At 53.1% G+C, this 21,649-nt stretch overlaps 9 protein-coding genes across 9 annotated transcripts; 5 read left to right on the forward strand and 4 right to left on the reverse strand.

The window, feature by feature from the left end:
- Window positions 1-184: 184 nt before the first annotated feature.
- BU24DRAFT_488470 (uncharacterized protein) lies at window positions 185-1,175 on the reverse strand (the record flags this gene model as incomplete). The annotated part of the gene is made up of 3 exons (XM_033533553.1): window positions 185-698; window positions 880-992; window positions 1,038-1,175. 3 exons carry the CDS (start codon window positions 1,173-1,175, stop codon window positions 185-187), a joined length of 765 nt encoding a protein of 254 aa, XP_033390549.1.
- Window positions 1,176-1,347: 172 nt separating this feature from the next.
- Window positions 1,348-5,289, reverse strand: BU24DRAFT_417845 (glycosyltransferase family 39 protein). The gene is made up of 7 exons (XM_033526829.1): window positions 5,094-5,289; window positions 4,689-5,038; window positions 4,340-4,629; window positions 4,006-4,289; window positions 2,491-3,954; window positions 2,094-2,438; window positions 1,348-1,905 (listed from the first exon to the last, which is right to left on the reverse strand). The coding sequence occupies exons 2-7, from the start codon at window positions 4,955-4,957 to the stop codon at window positions 1,636-1,638; spliced, it is 2,922 nt and encodes a 973-aa protein (XP_033390550.1). The 5' UTR covers window positions 4,958-5,038; window positions 5,094-5,289; the 3' UTR covers window positions 1,348-1,635.
- Window positions 5,290-5,750: 461 nt separating this feature from the next.
- Window positions 5,751-7,649, forward strand: BU24DRAFT_417846 (splicing factor 3a). Its single transcript, XM_033526830.1, has one exon. The coding sequence runs from the start codon at window positions 5,913-5,915 to the stop codon at window positions 7,446-7,448; it is 1,536 nt and encodes a 511-aa protein (XP_033390551.1). The 5' UTR covers window positions 5,751-5,912; the 3' UTR covers window positions 7,449-7,649.
- A 213-nt stretch (window positions 7,650-7,862) lies between these two features.
- On the forward strand, window positions 7,863-8,830 carry BU24DRAFT_384749 (uncharacterized protein). The gene is made up of 4 exons (XM_033524856.1): window positions 7,863-7,943; window positions 8,118-8,282; window positions 8,457-8,569; window positions 8,625-8,830. The coding sequence occupies exons 1-4, from the start codon at window positions 7,890-7,892 to the stop codon at window positions 8,632-8,634; spliced, it is 342 nt and encodes a 113-aa protein (XP_033390552.1). The 5' UTR covers window positions 7,863-7,889; the 3' UTR covers window positions 8,635-8,830.
- A 290-nt stretch (window positions 8,831-9,120) lies between these two features.
- On the forward strand, window positions 9,121-12,086 carry BU24DRAFT_417849 (uncharacterized protein). The gene is made up of 2 exons (XM_033526831.1): window positions 9,121-9,240; window positions 9,616-12,086. Exons 1-2 carry the CDS (start codon window positions 9,232-9,234, stop codon window positions 11,725-11,727), a joined length of 2,121 nt encoding a protein of 706 aa, XP_033390553.1. The 5' UTR covers window positions 9,121-9,231; the 3' UTR covers window positions 11,728-12,086.
- A 202-nt stretch (window positions 12,087-12,288) lies between these two features.
- On the forward strand, window positions 12,289-14,067 carry BU24DRAFT_384753 (peptidase M20D; the record flags this gene model as incomplete). Its single annotated transcript, XM_033524857.1, has 4 exons — window positions 12,289-12,483; window positions 12,557-13,098; window positions 13,246-13,259; window positions 13,356-14,067. Exons 1-4 carry the CDS (start codon window positions 12,420-12,422, stop codon window positions 14,065-14,067), a joined length of 1,332 nt encoding a protein of 443 aa, XP_033390554.1. The 5' UTR covers window positions 12,289-12,419.
- Window positions 14,068-14,114: 47 nt separating this feature from the next.
- Window positions 14,115-17,518, reverse strand: BU24DRAFT_417850 (K(+)/H(+) antiporter-like protein 1). Its single transcript, XM_033526832.1, has 4 exons — window positions 17,246-17,518; window positions 16,765-17,181; window positions 16,618-16,717; window positions 14,115-16,555 (listed from the first exon to the last, which is right to left on the reverse strand). Exons 1-4 carry the CDS (start codon window positions 17,423-17,425, stop codon window positions 14,508-14,510), a joined length of 2,745 nt encoding a protein of 914 aa, XP_033390555.1. The 5' UTR covers window positions 17,426-17,518; the 3' UTR covers window positions 14,115-14,507.
- Window positions 17,519-17,981: 463 nt separating this feature from the next.
- BU24DRAFT_39609 (uncharacterized protein) lies at window positions 17,982-18,536 on the forward strand. Its single transcript, XM_033525287.1, has one exon. It carries the CDS (start codon window positions 18,131-18,133, stop codon window positions 18,476-18,478), a length of 348 nt encoding a protein of 115 aa, XP_033390556.1. The 5' UTR covers window positions 17,982-18,130; the 3' UTR covers window positions 18,479-18,536.
- A 300-nt stretch (window positions 18,537-18,836) lies between these two features.
- BU24DRAFT_458094 (glycoside hydrolase family 92 protein) lies at window positions 18,837-21,554 on the reverse strand (the record flags this gene model as incomplete). Its single annotated transcript, XM_033531592.1, has 5 exons — window positions 18,837-19,142; window positions 19,361-20,249; window positions 20,299-21,142; window positions 21,199-21,383; window positions 21,460-21,554. The coding sequence occupies 5 exons, from the start codon at window positions 21,552-21,554 to the stop codon at window positions 18,837-18,839; spliced, it is 2,319 nt and encodes a 772-aa protein (XP_033390557.1).
- Window positions 21,555-21,649: the final 95 nt, after the last annotated feature.

Here is a 21,649-nt window from a genome sequence, read left to right on the forward strand (position 1 = left end):
TGTCTGGCTGACCTGATATGCCAGGCGACGATGGTAAGACTATCCACTCCATCATAACATACCTTTACATCTGCTAATGCGCACACAGCCCAAGCGCAATGCAACAATTGTGATTATCGCTTATTACTTCCGAATCTATAATGTCCCTCTTGATGGAATGGGTTGTTAAGAGTGATTGGCATCCTCACTCATCGTCATCGAACTTAGGAACGCGATCAGCGTCCTCGCTGACCAGTGCTCCCACCTCCTCTCGGTCCATGAGAACCGGGAGGTCCTCAATCTGCGGCGGCTTCACAAAGTCGAGTTGCTTCGTTATCGCTCTCCAGTAGTCAGAGAACGTGTAGTCCTTCGAGCGAGCTCCGTGACCACCGTCACGAACCCGAGGTGGCAACCGAATCCTGATCGTGGCTTCCATGCCAAGGATGCAACAATGCTTGATATAGTTCCGCCAGCGGCGACAGAGGTCCAAAACTTCTGGTGGTGCTGTGTCTGGCGTATTGAATATGGCGTCAAAGTCGACGTAAGCTGCAAAGGGACGATATATCCTGTGGGCTATCGTCATGCGCTGGTGCACATCTGTAGGCCACATATTCTTGATCATCGCATATCGAGCTTTCTTTGTGATCTTGATTATGTCGACAGGTGGGTTCTCTTCGAGTTTGTTCTCATATAGCGTACGGGCGTGAGGGAAGAGGTAGCTGTAGAGCGTGAGTTAGTGATAGACCATGAAATGGTACTAAGACCATTGTTAAGCGCAAACAAGCTGTCACTGCCAACTCTGTCACGGAAGTTGAAAAGGGGAGCAACGAAACACTTCGCGTGCAGCTGGTCTGCCACTTCCGCAGTTTGTGATCGAACTTTCTCTTCCTAGCTGCATACTCTGCGCTTGCAGCCGGGAGGCTCTTGTAAATTTTGAAAAGATAGCCATAGAGATCTGATGGATTCGAAAATATTGGGCGACGCTTATGAACGTCTTCTTTACTGTTGCTGTACTATATAGATTAGCAAAGTTTCAAGGTTGGAGTAGAAACTCTTACACTTCCCGCCATCACCACCCTCATCAAGCCTGCCGGTTTGATGTCCCGCAAGAATCCTTGCCTGTCCAAGTGTACCTCTCGGTCTCCATCCTTCCTGCCTGGAATGTAGGGTTTCTCACTGGTCGCATTTCTCGCCATCACTTCGTATCTTTCCTTTCTCGCTCCGCTTCTTTGCCATCCAGGGCCCTTCTTCGCCTTTGAAGAACTACCTGGGGTACGTTCAAGTCGAGACAGTGTTCCACGATAGTTAATGAGACCTTGGTTAATAAGGCATGCTTATACGAAATTGAACAGAGAAGTCATCAATTCAGTCAGAGTGTGCATTGATGAGGAAGAAAAGCTGAACATAAGTATGTATAGAGAGTAAAGAGTCAACCCAAATACCCCAATGCACACAGCTATCCGTCCCTACGCCGCGTTCACAAGCCCTGTATGCCGCAAGGGAATCCCTATCGTACATAAGAAAAATCGGAAAAAAGAAGATTCTGCAAAAAGGAAGGAAAAGGTAACAAGATCCTTTTCGTTATTTTCATTGGCATCATGCCGTCTAGAAAACTCATCCGCCCACAATAAAATGACCATGCATTGGGATTCGAAATTACTGGCTAGTCGCCTCGTTGGCCTCGCTTGCGGGCTTAGGCTCTTTTGGTGGCTGGTTCTCCACGCTCTTCTCCTTCAACTGGTCGTCGACGACCTCGACGGTCGGGGGAGCTTCACTGGGCTCGGCCTCACCCTGGTCCTTGGTCTCTGGGTTGCGTCCTTCGGCATCGGGATGGGGAGGTGCAACGCCGTGACCTGGCTCCTCTCTGGCGTCAACGAGAGACTCGTAGATTTCGTTTCCTTGCGCATCAATCACGCGAGTTCGGGTCTGTACGTGCCGTTAGCATTGTCATTCTAGCTCTATTACGATGGAACAAGATCTAGTATGCACCGTGCGCGCCGGAGCCTTGACCTAGGAGTCTAGGCAACATGATGTGGGGAACTCGGGTGGATAGGTAGATGGCGAGTCATGCGCAATGCTGGGCCAAGCTAGAGGAAAGAAGAAGTTTGACATACCTCATAACGAGTCTTGAAGCTTACTTTTCCGGCGAGTGCTGCCACCTCTTCGTCGTCTAGGACTCGGCCGTTCTCGTCTCGGTACTCGATCTTTTCTTCCTTTGAAACCACGGGTAGATCTTCTGGAGGCGGGGACACTCCCGCCTTTTCGGACACGTTTGGGTCCTCCGGCTTCTGTTGGTTCTGCTCAACTTCTGGCTGGATTACGACTTGCTGCTGCTGCGGGGGCTGCTGTTGCTGGTGCTGTTCAACGTAAGGAGGGGGAGGTTGAGGAACGGCGGGCGCGGCAGAGGAAGGCACAGCCGAAACGTCGGGAACAATTGTTTGAGAGTTATACGCTTCGTACTGTTTCGTGTTAGTAGTATAGAGGCAGGTATGAGAGCGTTTGAGTGCTTACGGAGTTGAGGAAAGTGTTGCAGTCCCAGTCCCATGAACCAAAGAGCTTAACACTGTTGCAAGCATCTTTCGTCCATGCATTGCCATACGCAATGGGCGAGTAGATTGTGAACACGGTGATGGCGATAGCCAAAAATCCAATACCTGCTGCCTGGCCGATTGCGGGATACTTCTTCAGGCCAAGCGCGCTGAATCGGTAGCTCACAAAGTCGTATGTCTGGCACAATGCCATGATGGCAAAGTACAGGGCAGGGAGATAATGATGCAAGAACAACTGACGAGCCATGAGATAGAAGGGGAAATAGTGGAATGCCCAGCCAAGGATAGACATTCCGACTTCGTAGTCGAAACGCTTGAAAGTGGTATGGTCGTAATCCTTGAAGCCACGCTGCCAGCGGAGTGCCGCGAGTCCCTTGATAACAATGTAGAGACCGATGGTTGCAGTTGAGGTCCACCAAATGGCAGGGTTGCCAATGAGATAGATCTGGCGGTTATGTTTACCCCAGAAGTTGATACCACGACGGAGGATTGGCCACGATGGAGGACGGGAATCCCAGGCATGAGACTCGACGAGGCCAGCGTTGGTACGCCACATGACCTTTTGAAGCTCCCAAAATTTACCAAAGAATCCAGGGTTGCGGTAGTTGACCTTCTCGGACGTATCCGTAAGCAGCGGGTGAATGTTGCCTTCGATGTACCAGATACTGTTGGGTAGGGTACCCTGGCGGGCACACGTGACTTCCTGTTGCTCGAATCCCCAGTCTGGAAGTTTGACCTTGTGCGAGAAAAGAACGCAGCCTGTCATAAGATGGACGAGCTTAAACTTGGTCTGGATGGTACGGAGGCGCTTCTTGGCTTCGGCGCCATCAGACATCGACTTGACAATCTCAACCCTGAACAGGTCATTGGCATCTCCCTCAAATCCTTCATAACCATAAGCCGAAACCTCGTTCTGCCAGTCTGCCTCGGTAACAGGAGCACGAACGTCGTGGGAGTGGAGACGGCGGTCGGTCGTAACGTGGTAAAGCTTGATAACGGCACCGTCCTCGATAAAGATAGGTCCGAGGTTGTCCCATGCCTTGGGGTCGCCTTTAGTGCTATTGTCGGTCGCATCGGGGAGGGTCTGGTTCTCCAAGAGGAAGACGTTGTTTTCATCCTTGTGAGGGTATAGGGTGATCTGTTGCTGCTTGCTGCCTGTCGGGTACATGTGGCTGTGGGAGTGGAGATATCCACCTTGGGTGTTGTGATGGCGGATCGAGACACGGCTACCGAAAGCAACATCTGCAGGAACATCTTGCATACCCTTGGAGTTCAGCGTAGCCTGGAATTCAGACGACATGAAGCCGTCACCGTCACCTGGGTTGACGAGGCAGAGGAAGTGGATGCCGAACATAGCCATGTAAAAGCTGAGAGGGATGACGATCAAACAGAACAGACGGGCGAAGAAGTGCTTGAACCAAATGCGCTATCGTATGGTCAGTATAAATTACCAGATTGCAAGAAGATTCAAACTTACTGGAGTGACAGTCCTGGTGTCTCCAAGCAAAACCCAAAGTTGTACAATCGTGAGACTGCCGACCCATGCAATTGTGAAGAGACCAACCCACTTTACACTGAAAGTGGCTCCAAGTCCAAGACCAGTTGCAACGAGCCAAAACCACCAGATGGGCTGGAAAGCCTTGGAGGGACCTTGTTCGTGTTGGTTGGTGAAGCTGGTCCAGGCCAATGCGGTCAAGGCAGTGAAGATCACGAGCGGGGAATCGAGGAGAATCAGGCGGGACTGGGTGACGAGAGCGTTGTCTACGGAATGTTAGATTTGATTCCTAGGAGACAGGGATGGGACTTCTCACCAAAGAGGACCAAGGATGCTCCCAGTGCGGCCGTGGTAGTACGGCAGCCTGAGGCCTTGAGAGTCAAGAACATGGTAGGGATCGTCAAGACACCGCAGATGGCGGGAAAGAGACGCATTGCGACGTATGGAACACCAGGCTCGAGGTAGTCTTTGCCAATGTCTTTGAAGTCGAAGCTTCCATCGAATCCAGCCAACCAGCCCGTGAGTGCGATCAACATCTTCGCCAATGGAGGGTGAACATCCATGAAGAACTTGCCCTTGATGTATTTGGTTGCAAATCCTCCGAAGCTATAGTTACCGTTAGCCTTGTATACTTTCGCAGAATCAGAGGCCAAGGCCACACGTACTGGACTTCATCGAAGACAACACTGGTGGGCTGCGATATCCTGAACAGACGTACTGCACAAGCGACCACAGTCAATAGTCCAATGAGTTGCCAATCTGAGCCTGGCAGATTGAAGATATCATTGTCCTTGACACCCTCAGATGCGAACGATGCAACCTTGTTTTGTCGTTGTTGCTGCTGCTTCTGTCTCCTCGCCGGCGAGCGGGATTTCGACCGTCGTTGGCTTTTCTGTTCCCCCAAGTACTGATTCGAGGGTAGGATGGACGCCATGATGGCGAGCTGAGCGGAGGAGAGCCTGCGGCTAAGGGGAGGAGGATGGAAGCACCGAAATTATTACAATTGCTGGTACAGCTGGCGTGGTGTTAGTGACATGTGGAGTGATGAAGTGAAGACGTGTATTGCTTACAAGAAAGGATTAAAGAAAGTAGAAAGTAAGAAGGAATTGTCTGAGCGAATGCCAGTTGGAAAGGGAAGAAGATGATCGTATTTTGTCGCTAAGGGGCCAAAAGTAAGGCTCGAAGGCGGCGTGTACCCTTGTCTGTATGGGTTAGGGTAAGGTTGTCTCTCTCGTACACAGTAGTAAAGTGGTAAAGTGCAAGGTGTCGTTTGTTTGGGGGGAGGATTATCCAGGAGGTACCTATGTAGTTAGTGGGCTAAGCAAGGAGAGGGGAGCTACATTGGGATTGGACGGGGAGCTGAGCTGGGGGGTTGTCCGTCGTCGTAGTGGTGGTACATAAATAGATCAGACCACAGCAGCAGCTGTAAAACTAGGGCGGTGCGATCAATCGAATGTGACTTTATCAAGAGACAAGAAAGGGTGTAAATATTCTTCAATTGGTAGTGATCCTTCTATACAAGAAACCTTCTCAAGGGAGAATGAGATTTGAGATCTGGGTCTGATAGGCTGCACGCATTGTGTTACATGTGATGCTCAACAATTGACACGATTTGACGGTTAACTCACAGCTGTGCAGAAATTATACTTCTCTACGGAGACCTCCATATTTTTTCTACAATCGTATTTACTATTTTATTCTGTCTCTCTTCTCCATATCGAATACAGAATTATTATAGCGATGCTCCATTGAACACGTGCCAAGCTTTCCTCCCGCAGAGGTATCGCCGAGGTTTGGCCGCGCCGCCTAGGAAACATTTCTCGCGCGCTCGACTTCACGCAATACCATCATCACCTGCTGCTTGCCACCTCATCCTACCCGCAGCAATCATGGCTGCTACTGGATCCGATACCAAGGATCTCTTCGAACTCGGGATCAAACCTGAAGGCGATGTCGTCATTCCCCCGCAAGCCGTCCGCGAGCAGATCGCGAAGACGGCCGACTTCTTGCATCGCAAACCAGGTGCTGAAGGAGGCCTGAGGGAGCGAACTGGCACCAACCCCAAATTCAGCTGGTTGAATCCCGAGGATTCTTACCATTCATATTACACGTGGTACCGCCAGGCGTTGGCCGAAGGGAAGGGCCGTGTCGCAGGCTCCGCAGGCCAGGCTGCCCAGGACAACAAACCAAAGGGACCGCAGAAGCCCGCAGATTATCGATTCTCCGCCCGAATGCCTAACATCAGCGCCCAAGATCTCGAGATCCTCAAGCTGACCGCACTATACACCGCGAAGAATGGCGAAAACTGGTTGAAGGAGCTGCGCAGTCGCGAAGCTGGCAATTTTCAGTTTGACTTCCTACGTGTCAACCACACATTTTTCGGATTCTTCCGCTCGATCGTCGAGCAGTACAAGATTCTCTTGGAGGAAGAACAGACGGTGGAAGCTCGTATCGAAGAATTGCGACAGAATGTGAAGAACCGGTTCCACGTACTGGATCGCGCGAAGCAGCGCGCCGAGTACGAGAAATATGTTGCCCAGCAGAAGGAGAAGGAAGAGAAACGTGTGGAGGATGAGAAGAAGGAATATCTGTCGATTGACTGGCAGGATTTCACAATCATCGCGACCGTTACGTTTGACGAAGCAGACGACGCTGCCGAACTCCCTGCGCCAACTTCCCTCAACGACCTCCAATCTGCATCCCTGGAACAGAAGGCCGCTGTTTCGCTGAACAACCGCATCGAAGAGGCTGCCCCCGACGAACAGACGTATTACAATGCCTCGCAAGGAGCTGTGAACACTCCCCCGATCTACCCACCTGCCGCACCCTTCGCTCCCCCCGTCCAGCCAATCTACCATCCTCCACCCCCGACCCAGGATTATCGTTCTGCTGCGCACCAAGCTCGCGAAGAGGAAGAAGAACGCGCCGTGCGCGAGCGACAGGCAGAGCGCGAAAGGGCCGCACGTGCGCAAGCAGCCGCGAAAGGAGCACCAGGAGCTATGCGCATCCGACATGATTACGTCCCTGGCCAGGCCGCGAAGAAGGCCAGTGTCGCCAAAGCCATCTGCCCCAACTGTAAACAGGAGATTCCCGCAGATGAGCTCGATGAGCACATCCGTATTGAGTTGCTCGATCCGAAGTGGAAGGAACAGCGAGAGAAGGCGGATGCTCGCTACGCAACCACAATCAATACAGTGGACGTCGCCAACAATCTGAAGCGTTTTGCCAGTATGCGAGACGACATATACGATGGGGCGACTGGCATGCCTGTCTCTGCAGAAGAGCAAGCAAGGAGGAAGAGGGCAGCGCTTTCATACGATGGCGTACCGGATCCTGCCAAGGATGCAGCACGCATGCAAGAAATGCAGAACGTGACTGTGCAAGAACAGATCCGTCGAATCCAGGAGAAAAATCGCATGAAATGATCGTGCATAAAGGTGTGTTTCTTTTCTTTTCTTTTCCCTTTTCAATTCACCGTCACAATAGCATGGATGGAGTTTGGGAGTTTTGCAGGTCGAAATACCCGCTTGGTGCTGCGGTCGGGCCAGAAGGGACCTGCAGGACCATTTGTATACTATCAAACAAGTAGGCCATAAGGGCATTGTCAAATATCATCTAATTCAAAATCATTTGCTCGCACCCATGTTTGATGATCGAGTTAATATTCGATCGACATCTCCAAGAGAGATGTCGTCCATTAAGCGGAGCCGCCGCCATTCGGCCCACGTCGATCAATTCTAGGAGCTCGGACATTCAGAGCTTTACCCCGACCTTAACCCTATGATATAATATTTTGCCAACCCAGAACATTTACCACTTCACACACTCCCACACATCCTCCCTCCACAACACAACACATACAAGCCATGTCATTAACACAACTCGGCAAAGGCGATATGCCTTACCAAGTGCGATCACTGGTATGCCATCCTCCCATCCCAAACACCAGCCCACGCTTCGAATCGGAGATATCGCTGCCGCACTCGGACGAACAGCCCCTCATCGGCACGCCGCACGTCTGCACGAATTCCCTACCACCCTCGCAGAAAATCATTCAGAGACTAGGACATTGCTAATTGAACCCACGCGTGCAGTATCGGAATCTCCTTCGGAACAGTCGACAGTTCGCAGCATACAATTTCCGCGAGTACGCGAAGCGGAGGACGAGGGACAGCTTCCGGGAGCACCAGAACGAGACAGAGGAGAGGCGGATACAGGAGTTAATGCAGAAGGGTTTGAAGGAGCTGCAGATGCTTAAGGTATGTTTTTTTGCTGCTGTGGTTGAGATTGTTGGGTGGGATGAGGGCGGATGTGCGGATGGTGGGTTGGAGGCGGAGTGCACATCTTGATATGAAGATTGGGCGGGCGGGAACAACACTTGGAGGGCGGTGATCTATTTCCTAGAGATTGGTCTGCTAATGCACATTTTACAGAGACAAACTGTCATCAGTCAATTCTATCAGCTCGATAAGCTGGTTGTCGAGGGAGGCAAAACGGGGGAGCAGAAGGGCAATGAGGGTGGCATTGTGAGGCAAAAGGATACTGGGTGAGTCTTTACTGCCATCAAAACATGAAAGACGGCTTTCTAACGGACAATTTAGCTGGGACTAGACTCTGTTGCAGCGATTAAAGAAGGTATCAAGGTCGAAGCTGCTGTTCTGCGACTTCAAGGCGTTTCCGTGTCCAGGGTTGGCGCACATGCCTGATGAAAGGCATCACGAATAGCATCTGTTGCTGTGCTTGTAGTATACAATATTGTACTATATACTTATGTATTCTCTCCGAATATAGCGTACGCTTTCTCAATGATATTTGTCCGAGGTTGACGATGAATCATATCTGTGAATGTTCAAAATTTGTACTACCATAGCCATGTGCCTCGATCGTTGGCAACCAATGATTCTAAAAATACTAAGCAAAACTCCAGGACGGAAAACAAATATGAGAATTATGCCGCCGCGAACGCTGGCTGTCCTCATCGCTGGTGAACAGGTAGACTGAGTAACATATCTCGACTCACCGAATCAGGCTAGTCGACTTGCGCGCACGGCCGCTCGGCTTGAGCCTCAACTCCTTCACCCAAACGCGACGCAACAGCCCGCGCATCGCGCATAGCTACTTCCCGCCGCGCATTCACGACTGCAATCACTTTCATCGATCGAGCCCGCCTACTCTATCATTTGCGCGCAACTGGCGCTTTAAGTTTCGATGGCTCCTGTACGTATTGCGCTGCTTCGCGCTGACAGCGTCGTTCACCTTCACGCATCGCTTCACGCATTTCCCCCGTACCCGCGCGTTGCTCCATCTCTATCCCCATCAATTATCCTGGAGCAATCTTCATTCATTATTATTTCGCATCGCTGGAAACGCTATGGCTTGGGGTAATTGCAACGATAGCTTCTCAGAATATGAGAAGGTCAGAGTCTTGCTTCATCCCTTAGCCAGCATTCTTCACGAAGACACGTGCAATTTTAATTTCCATCATGCTTACCGTTTCCTTCATCATCCCTGGTTTCTATTTCATTGAATTGATAACACGCACCGTACACATCTGGATGTAAAAGGTCATCGTAACTAACGTCATGTGACTAGTTCCGAAACCGAGACCGTTCAAACAGGTCTGGTCGAGGCCAGACCGAGCATAATGTGCTCGACGGCCTACCGATCAACCAATACCGAGAGGTCGAAGTACCAATCGGCCAAGCACCTCCAGAGGACAAGGTCAACCCCAAGGATGCGATATGGCCTGAACTTCCCATGCCAAGGGATTCTCACATGCTACCCGACCACGCCCAGCAGCTATTGCGCGCAGCAAGATCCGGCAGAGTGTTCAAAGCCCCCGGACCCCCAGAGGAAGACGGGGACGATGCGGGCGAGGAGAAAGAGCAGAAGGAATTGCCCCAGGGATTCACCGTGAAGAAGTGGGTCAAAGTTGCGCGCCATCTCGAGGAACCTGAACCCGAATTTCTAGCAAAGAGGCGGAAAGGTCTTCCGTCTCAGTATTCTACGAATGGGAATGCAAATGGATTTGCCGCCCCAGTAGCACCGCCTGCTCCGTTGAGAGAGACCAAAGTGAAGCAGCTGGATTCGGAGGGCAATGTCACCGTCTACAAAGCTCTCGTCCCCGAAGGCCAGGTCGTGGAGGGAGAAGTCCAGCCAACAGATGCTCCAGCCGTAGTCGAAGCCGCGCCAGCTGCCGCAGCTCCCGGAACCGTCATTGAAGGCGTGGGTGTTGCCAATGCAGACGGAGTTGTGGTTGCACACGGCGTGGAAACACCTCAGCGCCGGAGGCCTCCACCCCCCAAACCGAGGAAGAAGAAGGCCGGTCCCGGAAGGGGCAGAAAGAAGGTTGTATTCGTCGAAGGGCAGTCTGAGCAAGGTGCTCTCGCGCCTGGTGCTATTTCTGCTATCAAACAAGAAGGCACTTCGGTGGAGCCATCAGAGGGAGGTGACACCCCTATGGCAGATGCCGGCGACGACGACGAAGGCGAAGACGAATCTGAGGAAGAGGAGGGAGAGGGTGGAGAGGGTGGAGAAACGCCCGCCAAACCAGCCACGCCATCCAAGGGACCTGAAGATACAGAAATGGCCGACGCACCACCAATCCCTCCTCCGACACTCGATGCTGTACCCGCTTCTATTCCGGATTCCGTGGTCGATGTAGTCATGGAAACTGCAATTCCATTGCCTGATGCTGAGCCAATTCAGGAGCTCAATACACTTGGTAGTGATACCCCCAAGGAAGTTACAGTCGAGTCTATTCCGGCGTCTGCCTCAGAGACCCCAATTACGATCGATACGGACGTTGTTGCTCCTCCCGTCGAACCTGTTCCTGAACCTTCAGCGGAGCCTGCACCCGAGCCTGTCGTAGAGCCCGTTTCGGAACCACTCGTCGAGCCAACGACTACAGTCACTCCAGAGCCTCCTGCTGAGCCCACGCCAGAGGCTCCAAGTGCCCCAGCTGTAGCAGCACAACCTACACCACCTCCCTCATCAGTCGTTGAGCCATCAGAAGCCCCAGAGCCCGCGCCTGCAGAAGAACCTACGGCTGTCGAGCCCGAAGTCGAAAAACCACAAGCTAGTGTTGAGAAAGAAAAGTCAACCTCGCCCGAACTTCCATTATCTCACAGCCGACAAAACTCGCTCACTGAGATTCCGACGATCCCAGCTCCTGAGACCGCTTCTACCGAAGAACCTGCTCCTGCTGAGCGTGTTCCTACAGAACCACTTCCCGCCGAACCCACGACTTCTGGGCCACCAGCGGCAGAGGTGCCCGCTCCGGAACCGATTCCTACGGAGACTGCTACTGAAGAAGCACCTGCTGTGGAGGAGCCTGCTCCAGACCCGTCCCCTCCAGAAGTCCCTGCCGTGGAAACGACTGCGACAGAACCGATTGCCACAGAACCGATTGCCACAGAAGAGGTTGCTACAGAATCCTCTACTGTAGAAGCCGTTACAAAAGAACCGACTCCCCCGGAGTCGACCACTCTTGAGCCTCCTTCGGCCGAGCCCGCTACTGCATCGCCCGCTGCAGAGGTAGCGAAGACTGAAGACACTGTAGAGGTACCTGCAGCGCCAGAAGCGGCAGCAGAAGCGGCAGCAGAAACGGCACCTGAGCCTGCAAAGGAGTCGACGCCGGAAGAGCCAGATTTGCTGGGAAGCCTAGAGGCACACCTCGACAAGGACAGCGCAGGAGCTTCCTGAATCAGATCAGAGTCTTGATTCAACCCACGGGCACAGCAATCAAAAGTTCCCTACGAGCGATACAAACAAGTGCTGGGGACCAAAACGTTGCAACAGGCATGGAATATTTCGAGATGAATCGCGAAGGTTAATATCTACAGTCGGACATGAGTCTCGCCGTACACACATTGGTCAATCATATTGGGCCCGACATGCTGGAACATAGAAACCAGAGAAGGTCAGGGCGAGGAGTCTTTTGCAGTTCTGTATATCGCTGTATTGGGTACTGTACAATACCTGTAGGATTTCCAGGTTCGGCGCTCAGGAATAAGGTCTTACTATATCACAGGTCTCATAGTTATTTCAAAACTGTCCTTTCCCATTGGCTTTCTTCCCCCCTCTCATGAGACGATTGCTGACAATTCGATGTTTCACGTTTCTTCAGCACACTTGCCGTTCGTTATCGCCGGCTCCTAGATCAGTATCACGGCACGTCATCGCTTGGACGGATAGCCGTCGGGAAAGCTGCATGCCCCTCACTAACGACCACTTACCTATCGAGGCATGATCAACCACCAACGTACTTGTAGTGAACCTCATATTTATATGTCCTGCTTAACTTCAGGTGTATTCCAGATACACGACTTTCACTTTCCCAACCCCAACATCCACACTAACCTCACCAATCCAAGCCACAGCACCACCCACCCACCATGGCAACAATAACCCAAATAATCCAAACCCACGTCCCCGACCTCCAACCCTACGAAGAACTCTGTAACCTCCCCTTCCCTCCCCCTTTACCCCCCAACAACCTCAAATCACCTGACACTAACCCTCATCCCCCCAGACAAACACTTCCACTCCCACCCGGAGCTCTCCCACCAAGAATCCGCCACCGCAGCCCGGATATCCCAGCACTTGTCCACCCTAGGCGGCGGAGGCCACTACACCATCCACGCCTCCCTCGGCGGCCACGGCCTCGCCGCCGTGCTCCCCAACGGCCCCGGGCCCACCGTCCTCCTCCGCGCCGACATGGACGCCCTGCCCGTCCTCGAAGCCACGGGCCTGCCCTACGCGTCCACCGACCGCGCCCGCGACCTCAGCGACGGAGGGGTCGAGAAGCCCGTGATGCATGCGTGCGGCCACGACATGCACGTGACGGCGCTCCTCGCGGCGGCGGAGACGCTGGCGAGCGCGCGGGCGGAGTGGAAGGGGACGCTGGTGTTGGTGTTTCAGCCGGCGGAGGAGAGGGCGGAGGGGGCGAGGCGGATGGTGGAGGAGGGGGGGTTGTATGAGAGGGTGCCGGTGCCGGATGTGCTTGTCGGGGCGCATGTTATGCCGTTTCGATCGGGCGTGATTGGGGTGAGGGGGGGGTTGGTTGCTAGTAGTGTATGTGTATACGTGCTTTCCTTCTGTTTGTTGTTGAAGTGATGGGGGTTGCGTGAGAGAGGGATATCAGAATGCTAACATTCCCCCCCCCCCCCCCCCCCCCCCCCCCCCCCCCAGCAAAAAAAACCCCCCCCCCCCCCCCTCCAGGCCGATTCCTTCGAGTAAGAAACCAACCCAATCCCCTCCCCCTCTCTCCATCCCCAGCCATCACAATCATCATCCCCCATCCAACCTAACAAAAAACCCCTTATGAACAGAGTCCACCTCCCCGGCCGCCAATCCCACGCCTCCACCCCGCACACCTCCCTCGACCCCATCCTCCTCGCCGCCCACACCATCATCCGGCTCCAAACCATCGTCGCCCGCGAAGTCGACCCCCTCGACTTCGCCGTCGTCACCGTCTCTGCCATCCACGCCGGCGACCGCGAAAACATAATCCCCGCGTCCGCGACCCTGAAGCTCAACATCCGCGCCGCGAAGCCCGCGACACGTGACCGCGTTTTGAAGAGCGTGCGGCGGATCATACGTGCAGAAGCGATGGCGACGTCTGACGAGGGGGGAGAGGGGATGGAGCCGAGGATCGAAGGGATAAACGCGTTTCCGTTCTTATACAACGACGAGGTTTCCACGGCTGTGCTGCAGGATGCGTTTGCGGGGCATTTTGGGGGGAGGGAGTGGGCGAGGTTTGATGCGGAGATACCGAGGCTGCAGGGGTCGGAGGACTTTGGGCTGCTGGCGACGAGTGTGGGGAGGCCGTCGTGTTTTTTCTTGTATGGGGGTGTGGAACATGAGGTTTGGGATCGGTTGGAGGGGGAGGGGAGGTTGGCGGAGGTTCCTGGGAATCATTCGCCGGGGTTTAGGCTGCAGATTAGGCCGACGTTGGATGTGGGTGTTGAGGGGTATGTCGCTGCTGCGCTGGGGTTCTTTAGGGAGGGGAAGGTGGTGAAGGAACGGGTGGTAGAAGGGTAAGGAAGGGGGGGAAAAGGTTGAGGTGAGTATGGGAAGGTTATGTAATGTGGTATGATGTGGTATGGCATGACATGTTGTCAATGCAATGAATATATTCAAGTTCCATCCATCTTTCTTCTTGTTATATAAAAATCCATTCTTCCCAGAAGAAGATCCAAACACTATATAAATGGCGTCCAAGACAGCAGCAATGATAGACGAACCGAAGACATTTGCACATTTCCCGAGAATGCTTCAAGACAAAAGCCAAACTAGCCAAATGCCAAAATTCATAAAATCCAAATCCCACATGTTCGAATCTTGAGGGAAGGGGTTAGACTTCTTCAAATATATGTGTTTAGAGGGGCATGCAAACGTATATGCAGTGGATGATCGATCAAATGAGTGAATGCGTGAAGATATGGGTAGGAGTATGTAGTGAGAAGATAAAACTAGGACGTCTACTCCCTCCTAGCAGCCTTGACGACGAGCACGCTAGCGCTGAGCTTCGCCTGCCACGCCTTCTCTGCCAACACGCCGAGCGTCGAGCCGGCAGAGGTCGAGGTTCGGATGTCGTCGACGGACTCGCGAGAGGCGCCGCTGACAGTTGAGGCGAGACCCTTGCGGCCGATGTTGCGGCCCAGGACGATGAGGTCGCCTGCGTTGCGGGGGGATTGACCGACCTCTGTGCCGGCGCGGGTGAGGACGTCTTGGAGGGGGTTGGTGGCGCGGTGGGTGTCGAAGAGGACCCGGGAGGAGAGCTCGGGAGGGAGGGACGCGCGAAGGGCGGCGAAGAAGGCAGCGTCTTGTTCGCGTGGGGAGGTCGAAGCTGGGGTCGGGGTGACGGTGGCTTCGGGGCCTTTGTTGGGGGTTGGATCGGAGGAGGAAGAGGCGGATGTGGGGGAGGTAGTGTCGAGGAATTCGTCGGATACTTCGAAATGCACAAGGGTGGCGGTGACGTCTGGGGATTCGGCAAGCTGGAGGACGAGGCGGAGGGCGGCTCGATCGTCTTCGCCGCCGAAGAAGGGGAAGAAGATGTGATGGCTTTGATCCTGGAGGGGAGCATCGACAGGTACGTCTCGGTGGCTCTGGAGACTGACGTTGCTGTATGTGCGAGCTAGCTTCGGCTTGTTCTTGTTCTTTGGCCCACCGAAATTCTTATTGACCAAAACTGCCGTGGTGACTGATGACTGGTCTAGTGTGGAACTGACGAAAGATAGATAGGAGCCGGCTGCGAGTTTATTCTTCGTTCCCTTGTCCTCGATAATTGCCTGTTCACTCATTCCTCCCGTCTCGCTCCACGGTATCAGAAGTAGATCCGATTCGGCAGCACGGGTGGTGAGCGTGTCGGCGAAAGAAGATTCTGGAACGACAAGTGCCTCACCACTGATAGCCAAGTTATGAAGACGTCCAAATGTTCGGAATGTATTGACGATGGGATCGTTCGCCGTGTAAGACTGCCCCTCGAATACCTGCATGACGGAAGATCCACGATCGGTGAGGTTGAGCAAACGTAGACCGTGTGCTTCGACACTTCGTTTGGTCGGTTCCTCGCTCGCCGATGGCTCGCCGCGTTCTGCCACATTGCTTGCGTTGTTGAGCGAAGGATGAGATTTGACTGCTTGTTTCTCCAACTTTCCGCCGAAGAGGGAGGAGAATGCAAGTAGGTTTGGCATGCTGTCCAAGCGCAAGTAAACCGTGAGGCGCCTGATCTTCTGGGTCTCCAATTTCTCGTAATGGGCACCGTCGGCGACGCTCTCGCTCCCGTCCAGAGGGTTTCCATCCCAGTCAATCTCGCCTCTGCGGTAGGCAGCCACCTTCTTTTGGTACGACAATGGATAGAACTGAATGGTGAGAGGCGAGGTCATGAAAGTTGTGACGAGGGCCATGACGACGAACATGGTGAATGTACGCGTTCCTAGAATCTTTGCCTGGAGACCGATGTTGAGGACGATAAGCTCGACAAGACCCTTGCAACTCATCAGCGATCCGATAGCCAGGCACTCACGCCCCATCATTCCGGTCCAGCGAGCAGCCGCGGCGGCACCAATGAACTTGGCAAAGAAGGCGACAGAAGTGACACCGATAACGTAGGCCCAGACAATTCCACTATCGAGAAGGCCAATGTTGGTGTTGAGTCCAGATAGGGTGAAGTAGAGAGGCAAGAACAATGCTCCGATAAGATCCTCAATCTTCTCAGCGACCTTGATGTTGAAGCCACCTTCGTGCGGGCAGATCATTCCAGCCAGGAAGGCACCGAAAATGGCGTGGACACCAATAATACCGGTGAAAAAGGCCGAAGCAAGACAGAGAAGTAGAGTGAGACCGATAATTCCCTGACTGGGGCCGTCCTGAATAGCTCCGTTCCATCGTAGAAGGCGGATCCACAAAGGCCGAACGGCATAAACGAGGAAGAGCGTGTAACCAACACACACCAGGAGCACCCAAAGTGCTGTTAAACCACTGGCTGCATTGACGAGGGCAACACAGAGGGCAAGCAAGATCCAGCCTGGTAAGACAAGTTAGGTCATGTGAGGCAGATAGCCGAAACGAAAGACATTTGACACGTACCGACCACGTCGTTTCCGACGCCAGCAGCCAGGACAATAACACCAACGGGAGTATCCAACAATTTGAGCTCGGTAAGAATTCTGCAAAGTACGGGGAAGGCCTAGATATGTGAGCAAACTGAATTCCATCTCCCCCGGAAAGACGTACAGTGATAGCCATTGCGACACCGATGAAGAGCGCAAAGATACCGAAGTTGATTGGCACGGTGCCCGGTTCGTCCTTGAATTGGTGGTACAATCCCACCGCGATGGCGACACCCAAACCAAAAGGCAAGGCCATGCCAACGACACCAACGCTCAATGCGACTTTCCAATTCCTCGTGGCAATGCGCAGATCCACTTCCAGACCGATGATGAACAGGAACAGAGTGAGACCCAAGTTCGCAACCAAATTCAAGAGGGGTATACTGGCATCGGGGAAGATATTCGCTTTGAATCCGGGGATGCGGCCAAGGACGGAGGGACCAAGGAGAATGCCTCCAATAACTTCAGCGATAACTCGAGGTTGACGGATCTTTGCGAGGGGCCAGTGGAGGAGACGACAGAAAATGATGATGATGGAAGCCTGCAAGAAAGAGATATTAGGACATGATTCTGTGGGCTATCTTGCCATAGGAAGGAGTCCATACCTGGACAATGAACAGAATAATTGGGTTCTTTGGATCGTAATGTACTGGGTTGACATGTTCGAGCACGCCACCTTGGGGAGTAGCCTTGTTCCCACTGCTCGGAGTCGCGCTGGCGGCGGAGGCAATCTTGGTGACGACCTGGGTGACCGTCTGCACGGCGGCAGCGGTGGAGGAAGCCATGGTGGTGAGCTTGCGGAGTCGCTCTCTAGACCCTCGGAGGGTTTCTAAGATATAGAAATGGAGAACGTTTGGGGATCGTGGGGTAGACAGAGGAGAGGGACGTTGGGTGGGCTACGCTACTTATTCAAGGTTGGTAGCTAACGAGGGTCTAGTCAAGAGCTGGACCAGCCACCATGGTAGGTCGATCCACCGACGGGACACGCAACTTTTGGGAGCTTGAGCTGCTGCAGGGTTCTGAAGGATTGGTCCGGGGGTTTGCCAATTCAAGTGCCCTTTTTACAGCAAGTTTCCCAGGCTTGCACGTTGCAGATTGGTCGTTTTCGCAAGCAGCGGACGCGCCATGCGGCACATTATTCCTGGAGCTAGCCAGGCGAAGGGCCGCCCACTGTTTCGAGGGTCCCAGATAGTAAGCCGGTCCCAGGCTGGGCGCTGCGGGATTCCTGTGCAAATAAGCCCATGTGATGGATATATTGTGCTATGATGTTGTTCGTTCTTTGCCATGTACAGCTTGGTGTGTGCCTATCACCATTGTCATGAGTTGTGTCAAGTGTTGGCGATGTTCCACCAAGGTGTTTCGATAATCCTCCGTGGTGTGCACACGATATGACCTTCAATAGACGAGAATAGAACAAGGCTATGGTCAAAGGTATTCTCCGTAGTCCGTTCTGGTAGGCAGCATTGTGTTCGTTTGTTACTTGGTAGTGTATGTCTGTGTGTGGGACGGTCAGATGTGTGAGTCCTTTGTTCTTCCTCCCTCCTACGGCTGTTGCCGAGAACGCCAACGGGGGGGTTCATTGGAATGCACTTCCACTCCACTCCACCACTCCGCTCCACTTTGATACGAACCCGGCCTGGCTAAAAGAGAGGAAGCGGTCAAGGATGAACATACATGGACGACGAGTACGAGTACATTGTTGTCCGCTTGGAGCGCTATCTGGCATGTTAGGAGTTTGGTGCTTGGTGCTGTGCTGTGCTGCATCTGCGTCCAACCAACATGGTCCCTGGTCGTATCGTATGTTCACTGTGAATCCTTCCCCCATGAGTCAAATATGACGTCGCCTCTCGAGGTCGAAACATTCATATCTTGCTTCCCTCGCCAATAAATGAGTGATTTGTTTGTTTTACTGTCTATTCAACTATTCAAAGCATATCTTGGGTATCTTCAAAGGAATATTCGCAAATGTTACGCCGCAGCCGCTGCACTCCGATTGCTTATCCTCCTCGCCACGTGAGGATTCACAGGTCACACGAAGCCAACGACTGACCACAAGCCCAGCCCAGCCTCCAGCCTCCAATCTCACCGCTTCCCCCTCCAACTCCACTCCACCACTCCACCATTATCGCATCATCGACCAAGTATTGTATCCTGCAACAATCATTGTTATTCGCACCCACAATCTTCCACAATCCTTCAACCATCACCAGACGCTGGACTCGGTGGCACTTCGCTTCCCCAAGCCCTCGGCTCCGCACCAAGCACGTACTCCATCTTTCCCCCATCCTCAAACACATCCTGCCAAGATACCCACGATTGGTTCCATTCCTCTCCATTGACCTTCAAGCTCTGCACGTAGAATGCCGTATCCTTGTCGCCTCCCGTCGTCGTGATCGTCAATGTCTTTCCGGTGCCCAGGTCGATGGTCATGCGAGGGAACCATGGGGAGAGAATGAGGAATGTGGTTTGGCCTGTCAGAGGCCATAGACCTATCATCTGCCACTGTTGATTGATCCAAGTTAGCATCGTGTATACGCCGTGCGTGCAGTCCGTTCCGATACCCAAGGCCTTGGGCAGGTGTGTGCAACCTCGCTAGGCTGTCGACAACCAATATGATATGCATAGCCGTGCATGACTTGAGCGCCACCACTAGTTATCGTAGAGCAAATCCCCAACACACATAGGAAGCATTAGAAGAGACAGAAAGAAAGACCACTCACAATGATGTTACTCTCCATGGCCCCGCCATCGCTATTCCCCGGAAGACCCCCAGGCTCCGCACTATACAACCTCCCAATCTCCCTCCTAGACCTCTCTACACTCTTCCACTGCATCCCCGGAACGAAATTGTATAGGAATGGCGATGTGAAGCCGGGCTCGTTCCCCGCATTGAAGATATTTAGATCGAACAGCTTATCCACGCGGTCAACGAACTTCTCATCACCCCCAGAAAGAGCCTTCAAGCGTGCAATGTCGTGTAAGGCGTTGAGGCTATAGATCCAAGGATTATCTTCATAGTAGGCATCGCCCCAGTAGCATCCTCCACACGATAAAGGATCTTGATCAACGAAGGAGCCATTTGCGAGACGTGGGACCATGAATCCAGTGTGATTATTCGACTCGGCACGTGGGTTCCAATGATTGCGCCAGTTGCGCGAGCGGTTGAGGTACTTCGCTGCATCGTCGTCGTAGCCCAGCCCCTGCGCCATCTGGTAGAGGCCGAAGTCGTTGTTGGAGTATTCGATTGCACGGGACACGCTGCGTGTGTATGCGGGTGTGATGTAGCCGTACTTCAGCCAGTCGGGAAGCGCGCCACGGCCTTCCTTCGTGGATGAATCTGGTGCCATGGGGTCGTTGTTCGGCGGTGGTGCGATTTCAGCGTCAGTCTGCATCGCCAGAAAGCCGTTGTGCCAGTTCACGGCGCCTCGGACATTCTTCACATATGCGTCCGCGAGTACATTGTCAGCATTCGAGCCGACCTGAACGCGTCCGTTGAAGTTGGAAGATCGGGCGTCTGGCATGAAGCCATCGTGGCGCCAGATGTCGATGAGTGATCTGATGAATTCTTCGTATGCTGTCGGGTTCACGATATGGAAAAGTGATGTTTGACTTAGACGCTGTCAGTTAACCGATCTCGTTTCAAATAATAAGAACTCACCATCGATGCGTATCCCACAGCGTGAAAACATCATCATAGTACGGCTCTGTACCATCCCACGCGGCATTCTCCCCCGTCCTATTTGACGGAATCAAGAACATGCCTAGTAGTGAACTGTATAGCAACTTGGTATCCGCCTCCGTGGCCCCTTCCACCTGAATCTTGTTCAGCACCTCCGCATTCCAGGTTGACTTCGCTGTGCTCGCCAACTCTTCTATTGTCGTTTCTGTGCTAATCTCCCGATCAAGATTCTCACACGCCTGTTCAGTCGACAGAAATGATATCCCCACACGAGACCTCAGCTCCCTCTCTTTGAAGGTGAAAACTCCTCCAAGACGCTGCGTACCAGAGACCTTCTCGTTGGATCCGTACTCGGCTAATGTCTCCCCAGAACTATTAGTCCCTTTAAATATCTTCCAGCTCTCCGGCTCTTTACTAAACCGTCCACAGAAATAGATGTTCCAGTCAGGCGAGAGATTCCATCCATTATTATACGTCCCGAATCCTTGGTAATGGCCATCCGTAGCGTCATACTCGAATTCACCTCCCGAGTAGTGTTGTTCCCATCCGAACCTGCGGAAGCTTGGAAGAACGTGCGACACATCCACCACAATCGAATGCATGTTGCTACTACTGCTATTTCCAAACAGTGAGGTGTTGGTCTTCGAAAACGTGTAACGATACAATCCAGCATGTTGCGTGGCTGACAGCTCGACAGCGACTCCATTGGCCAGTGACGATTTATAGTACCCTATTTCTGCTTCGTCTGGAACTGCGCGGTCTTGTGAGAGGTCGAGCAGTGGATTGGCGATGTCTCCCACGACTGGCATCTGCGATACGACACCTACCGTTATGGTCAGCAAGCACTCGATCACTTTCAAGGACAACAAGAGGTCAAACCGTATTTCGGCGCCCCGCCCGTCCCAGACTCATGCATCATCGAGAACCCCCAAACCCTCCCCTCAGGCAAGTACCCACTATACGCATCGTGCCGCCCATTCATTACATCCGGCCCAAGCTTGACCATCGCAAACGGCGCCGCGACTACGCCCGGGAACCTGTTGCCCCCCTTCGTCGTGCCTTGACTGCCCGCACAGAATCCTCATCAGCCACAATCCAACACCACACAGAAAGCGAAGAAGAAGAAAAGGTGCATCTTACAAAACATTAACATGCCTCGTGAGGTCCTCCTCCCCACCGACCTCGGGCCCGCCCGCAAACACCATTTCCAGAATCCCCAGCAGGGAGACTAACATGATGAGAAACGACCTTGAAAAGGAGCTCCCACCAGCAGACGAAGAAAATGATGATGATGAATAGGAATAAGAAGTACTGTAAGACGACGACGAAT

This window comes from Aaosphaeria arxii (genome assembly GCF_010015735.1).
Source record: "Aaosphaeria arxii CBS 175.79 unplaced genomic scaffold BU24scaffold_1, whole genome shotgun sequence".
Classification (NCBI taxonomy): Eukaryota; Fungi; Ascomycota; class Dothideomycetes; order Pleosporales; genus Aaosphaeria; species Aaosphaeria arxii.

Bases quoted from the DNA above. Each gene is read 5' to 3' on its own strand.
- BU24DRAFT_417845 (XM_033526829.1), bottom strand. From the start codon at position 4,957: ATGGCGTCCATCCTACCCTCGAATCAGTACTTGGGGGAACAGAAAAGC. The intron at 3,955-4,005 runs GTAAGTTTGAAT...ACCATACGATAG, and splicing joins ACACCAGGACTGTCACTCCA to CGCATTTGGTTCAAGCACTT. The intron at 1,906-2,093 runs GTATGTCAAACT...CGGCACGTACAG, and splicing joins GCTTCAAGACTCGTTATGAG to ACCCGAACTCGCGTGATTGA.
- BU24DRAFT_417846 (XM_033526830.1), top strand. From the start codon at position 5,913: ATGGCTGCTACTGGATCCGATACCAAGGATCTCTTCGAACTCGGGATC.
- BU24DRAFT_384749 (XM_033524856.1), top strand. From the start codon at position 7,890: ATGTCATTAACACAACTCGGCAAAGGCGATATGCCTTACCAAGTGCGA. The intron at 7,944-8,117 runs GTATGCCATCCT...CCACGCGTGCAG, and splicing joins CTTACCAAGTGCGATCACTG to TATCGGAATCTCCTTCGGAA. The intron at 8,283-8,456 runs GTATGTTTTTTT...CACATTTTACAG, and splicing joins AGGAGCTGCAGATGCTTAAG to AGACAAACTGTCATCAGTCA.
- BU24DRAFT_417850 (XM_033526832.1), bottom strand. From the start codon at position 17,425: ATGGCTTCCTCCACCGCTGCCGCCGTGCAGACGGTCACCCAGGTCGTC. The intron at 17,182-17,245 runs GTATGGACTCCT...TCTTTCTTGCAG, and splicing joins TTATTCTGTTCATTGTCCAG to GCTTCCATCATCATCATTTT. The intron at 16,556-16,617 runs GTACGTGTCAAA...TTGTCTTACCAG, and splicing joins CGTCGGAAACGACGTGGTCG to GCTGGATCTTGCTTGCCCTC.
- BU24DRAFT_39609 (XM_033525287.1), top strand. From the start codon at position 18,131: ATGTCTGTGTGTGGGACGGTCAGATGTGTGAGTCCTTTGTTCTTCCTC.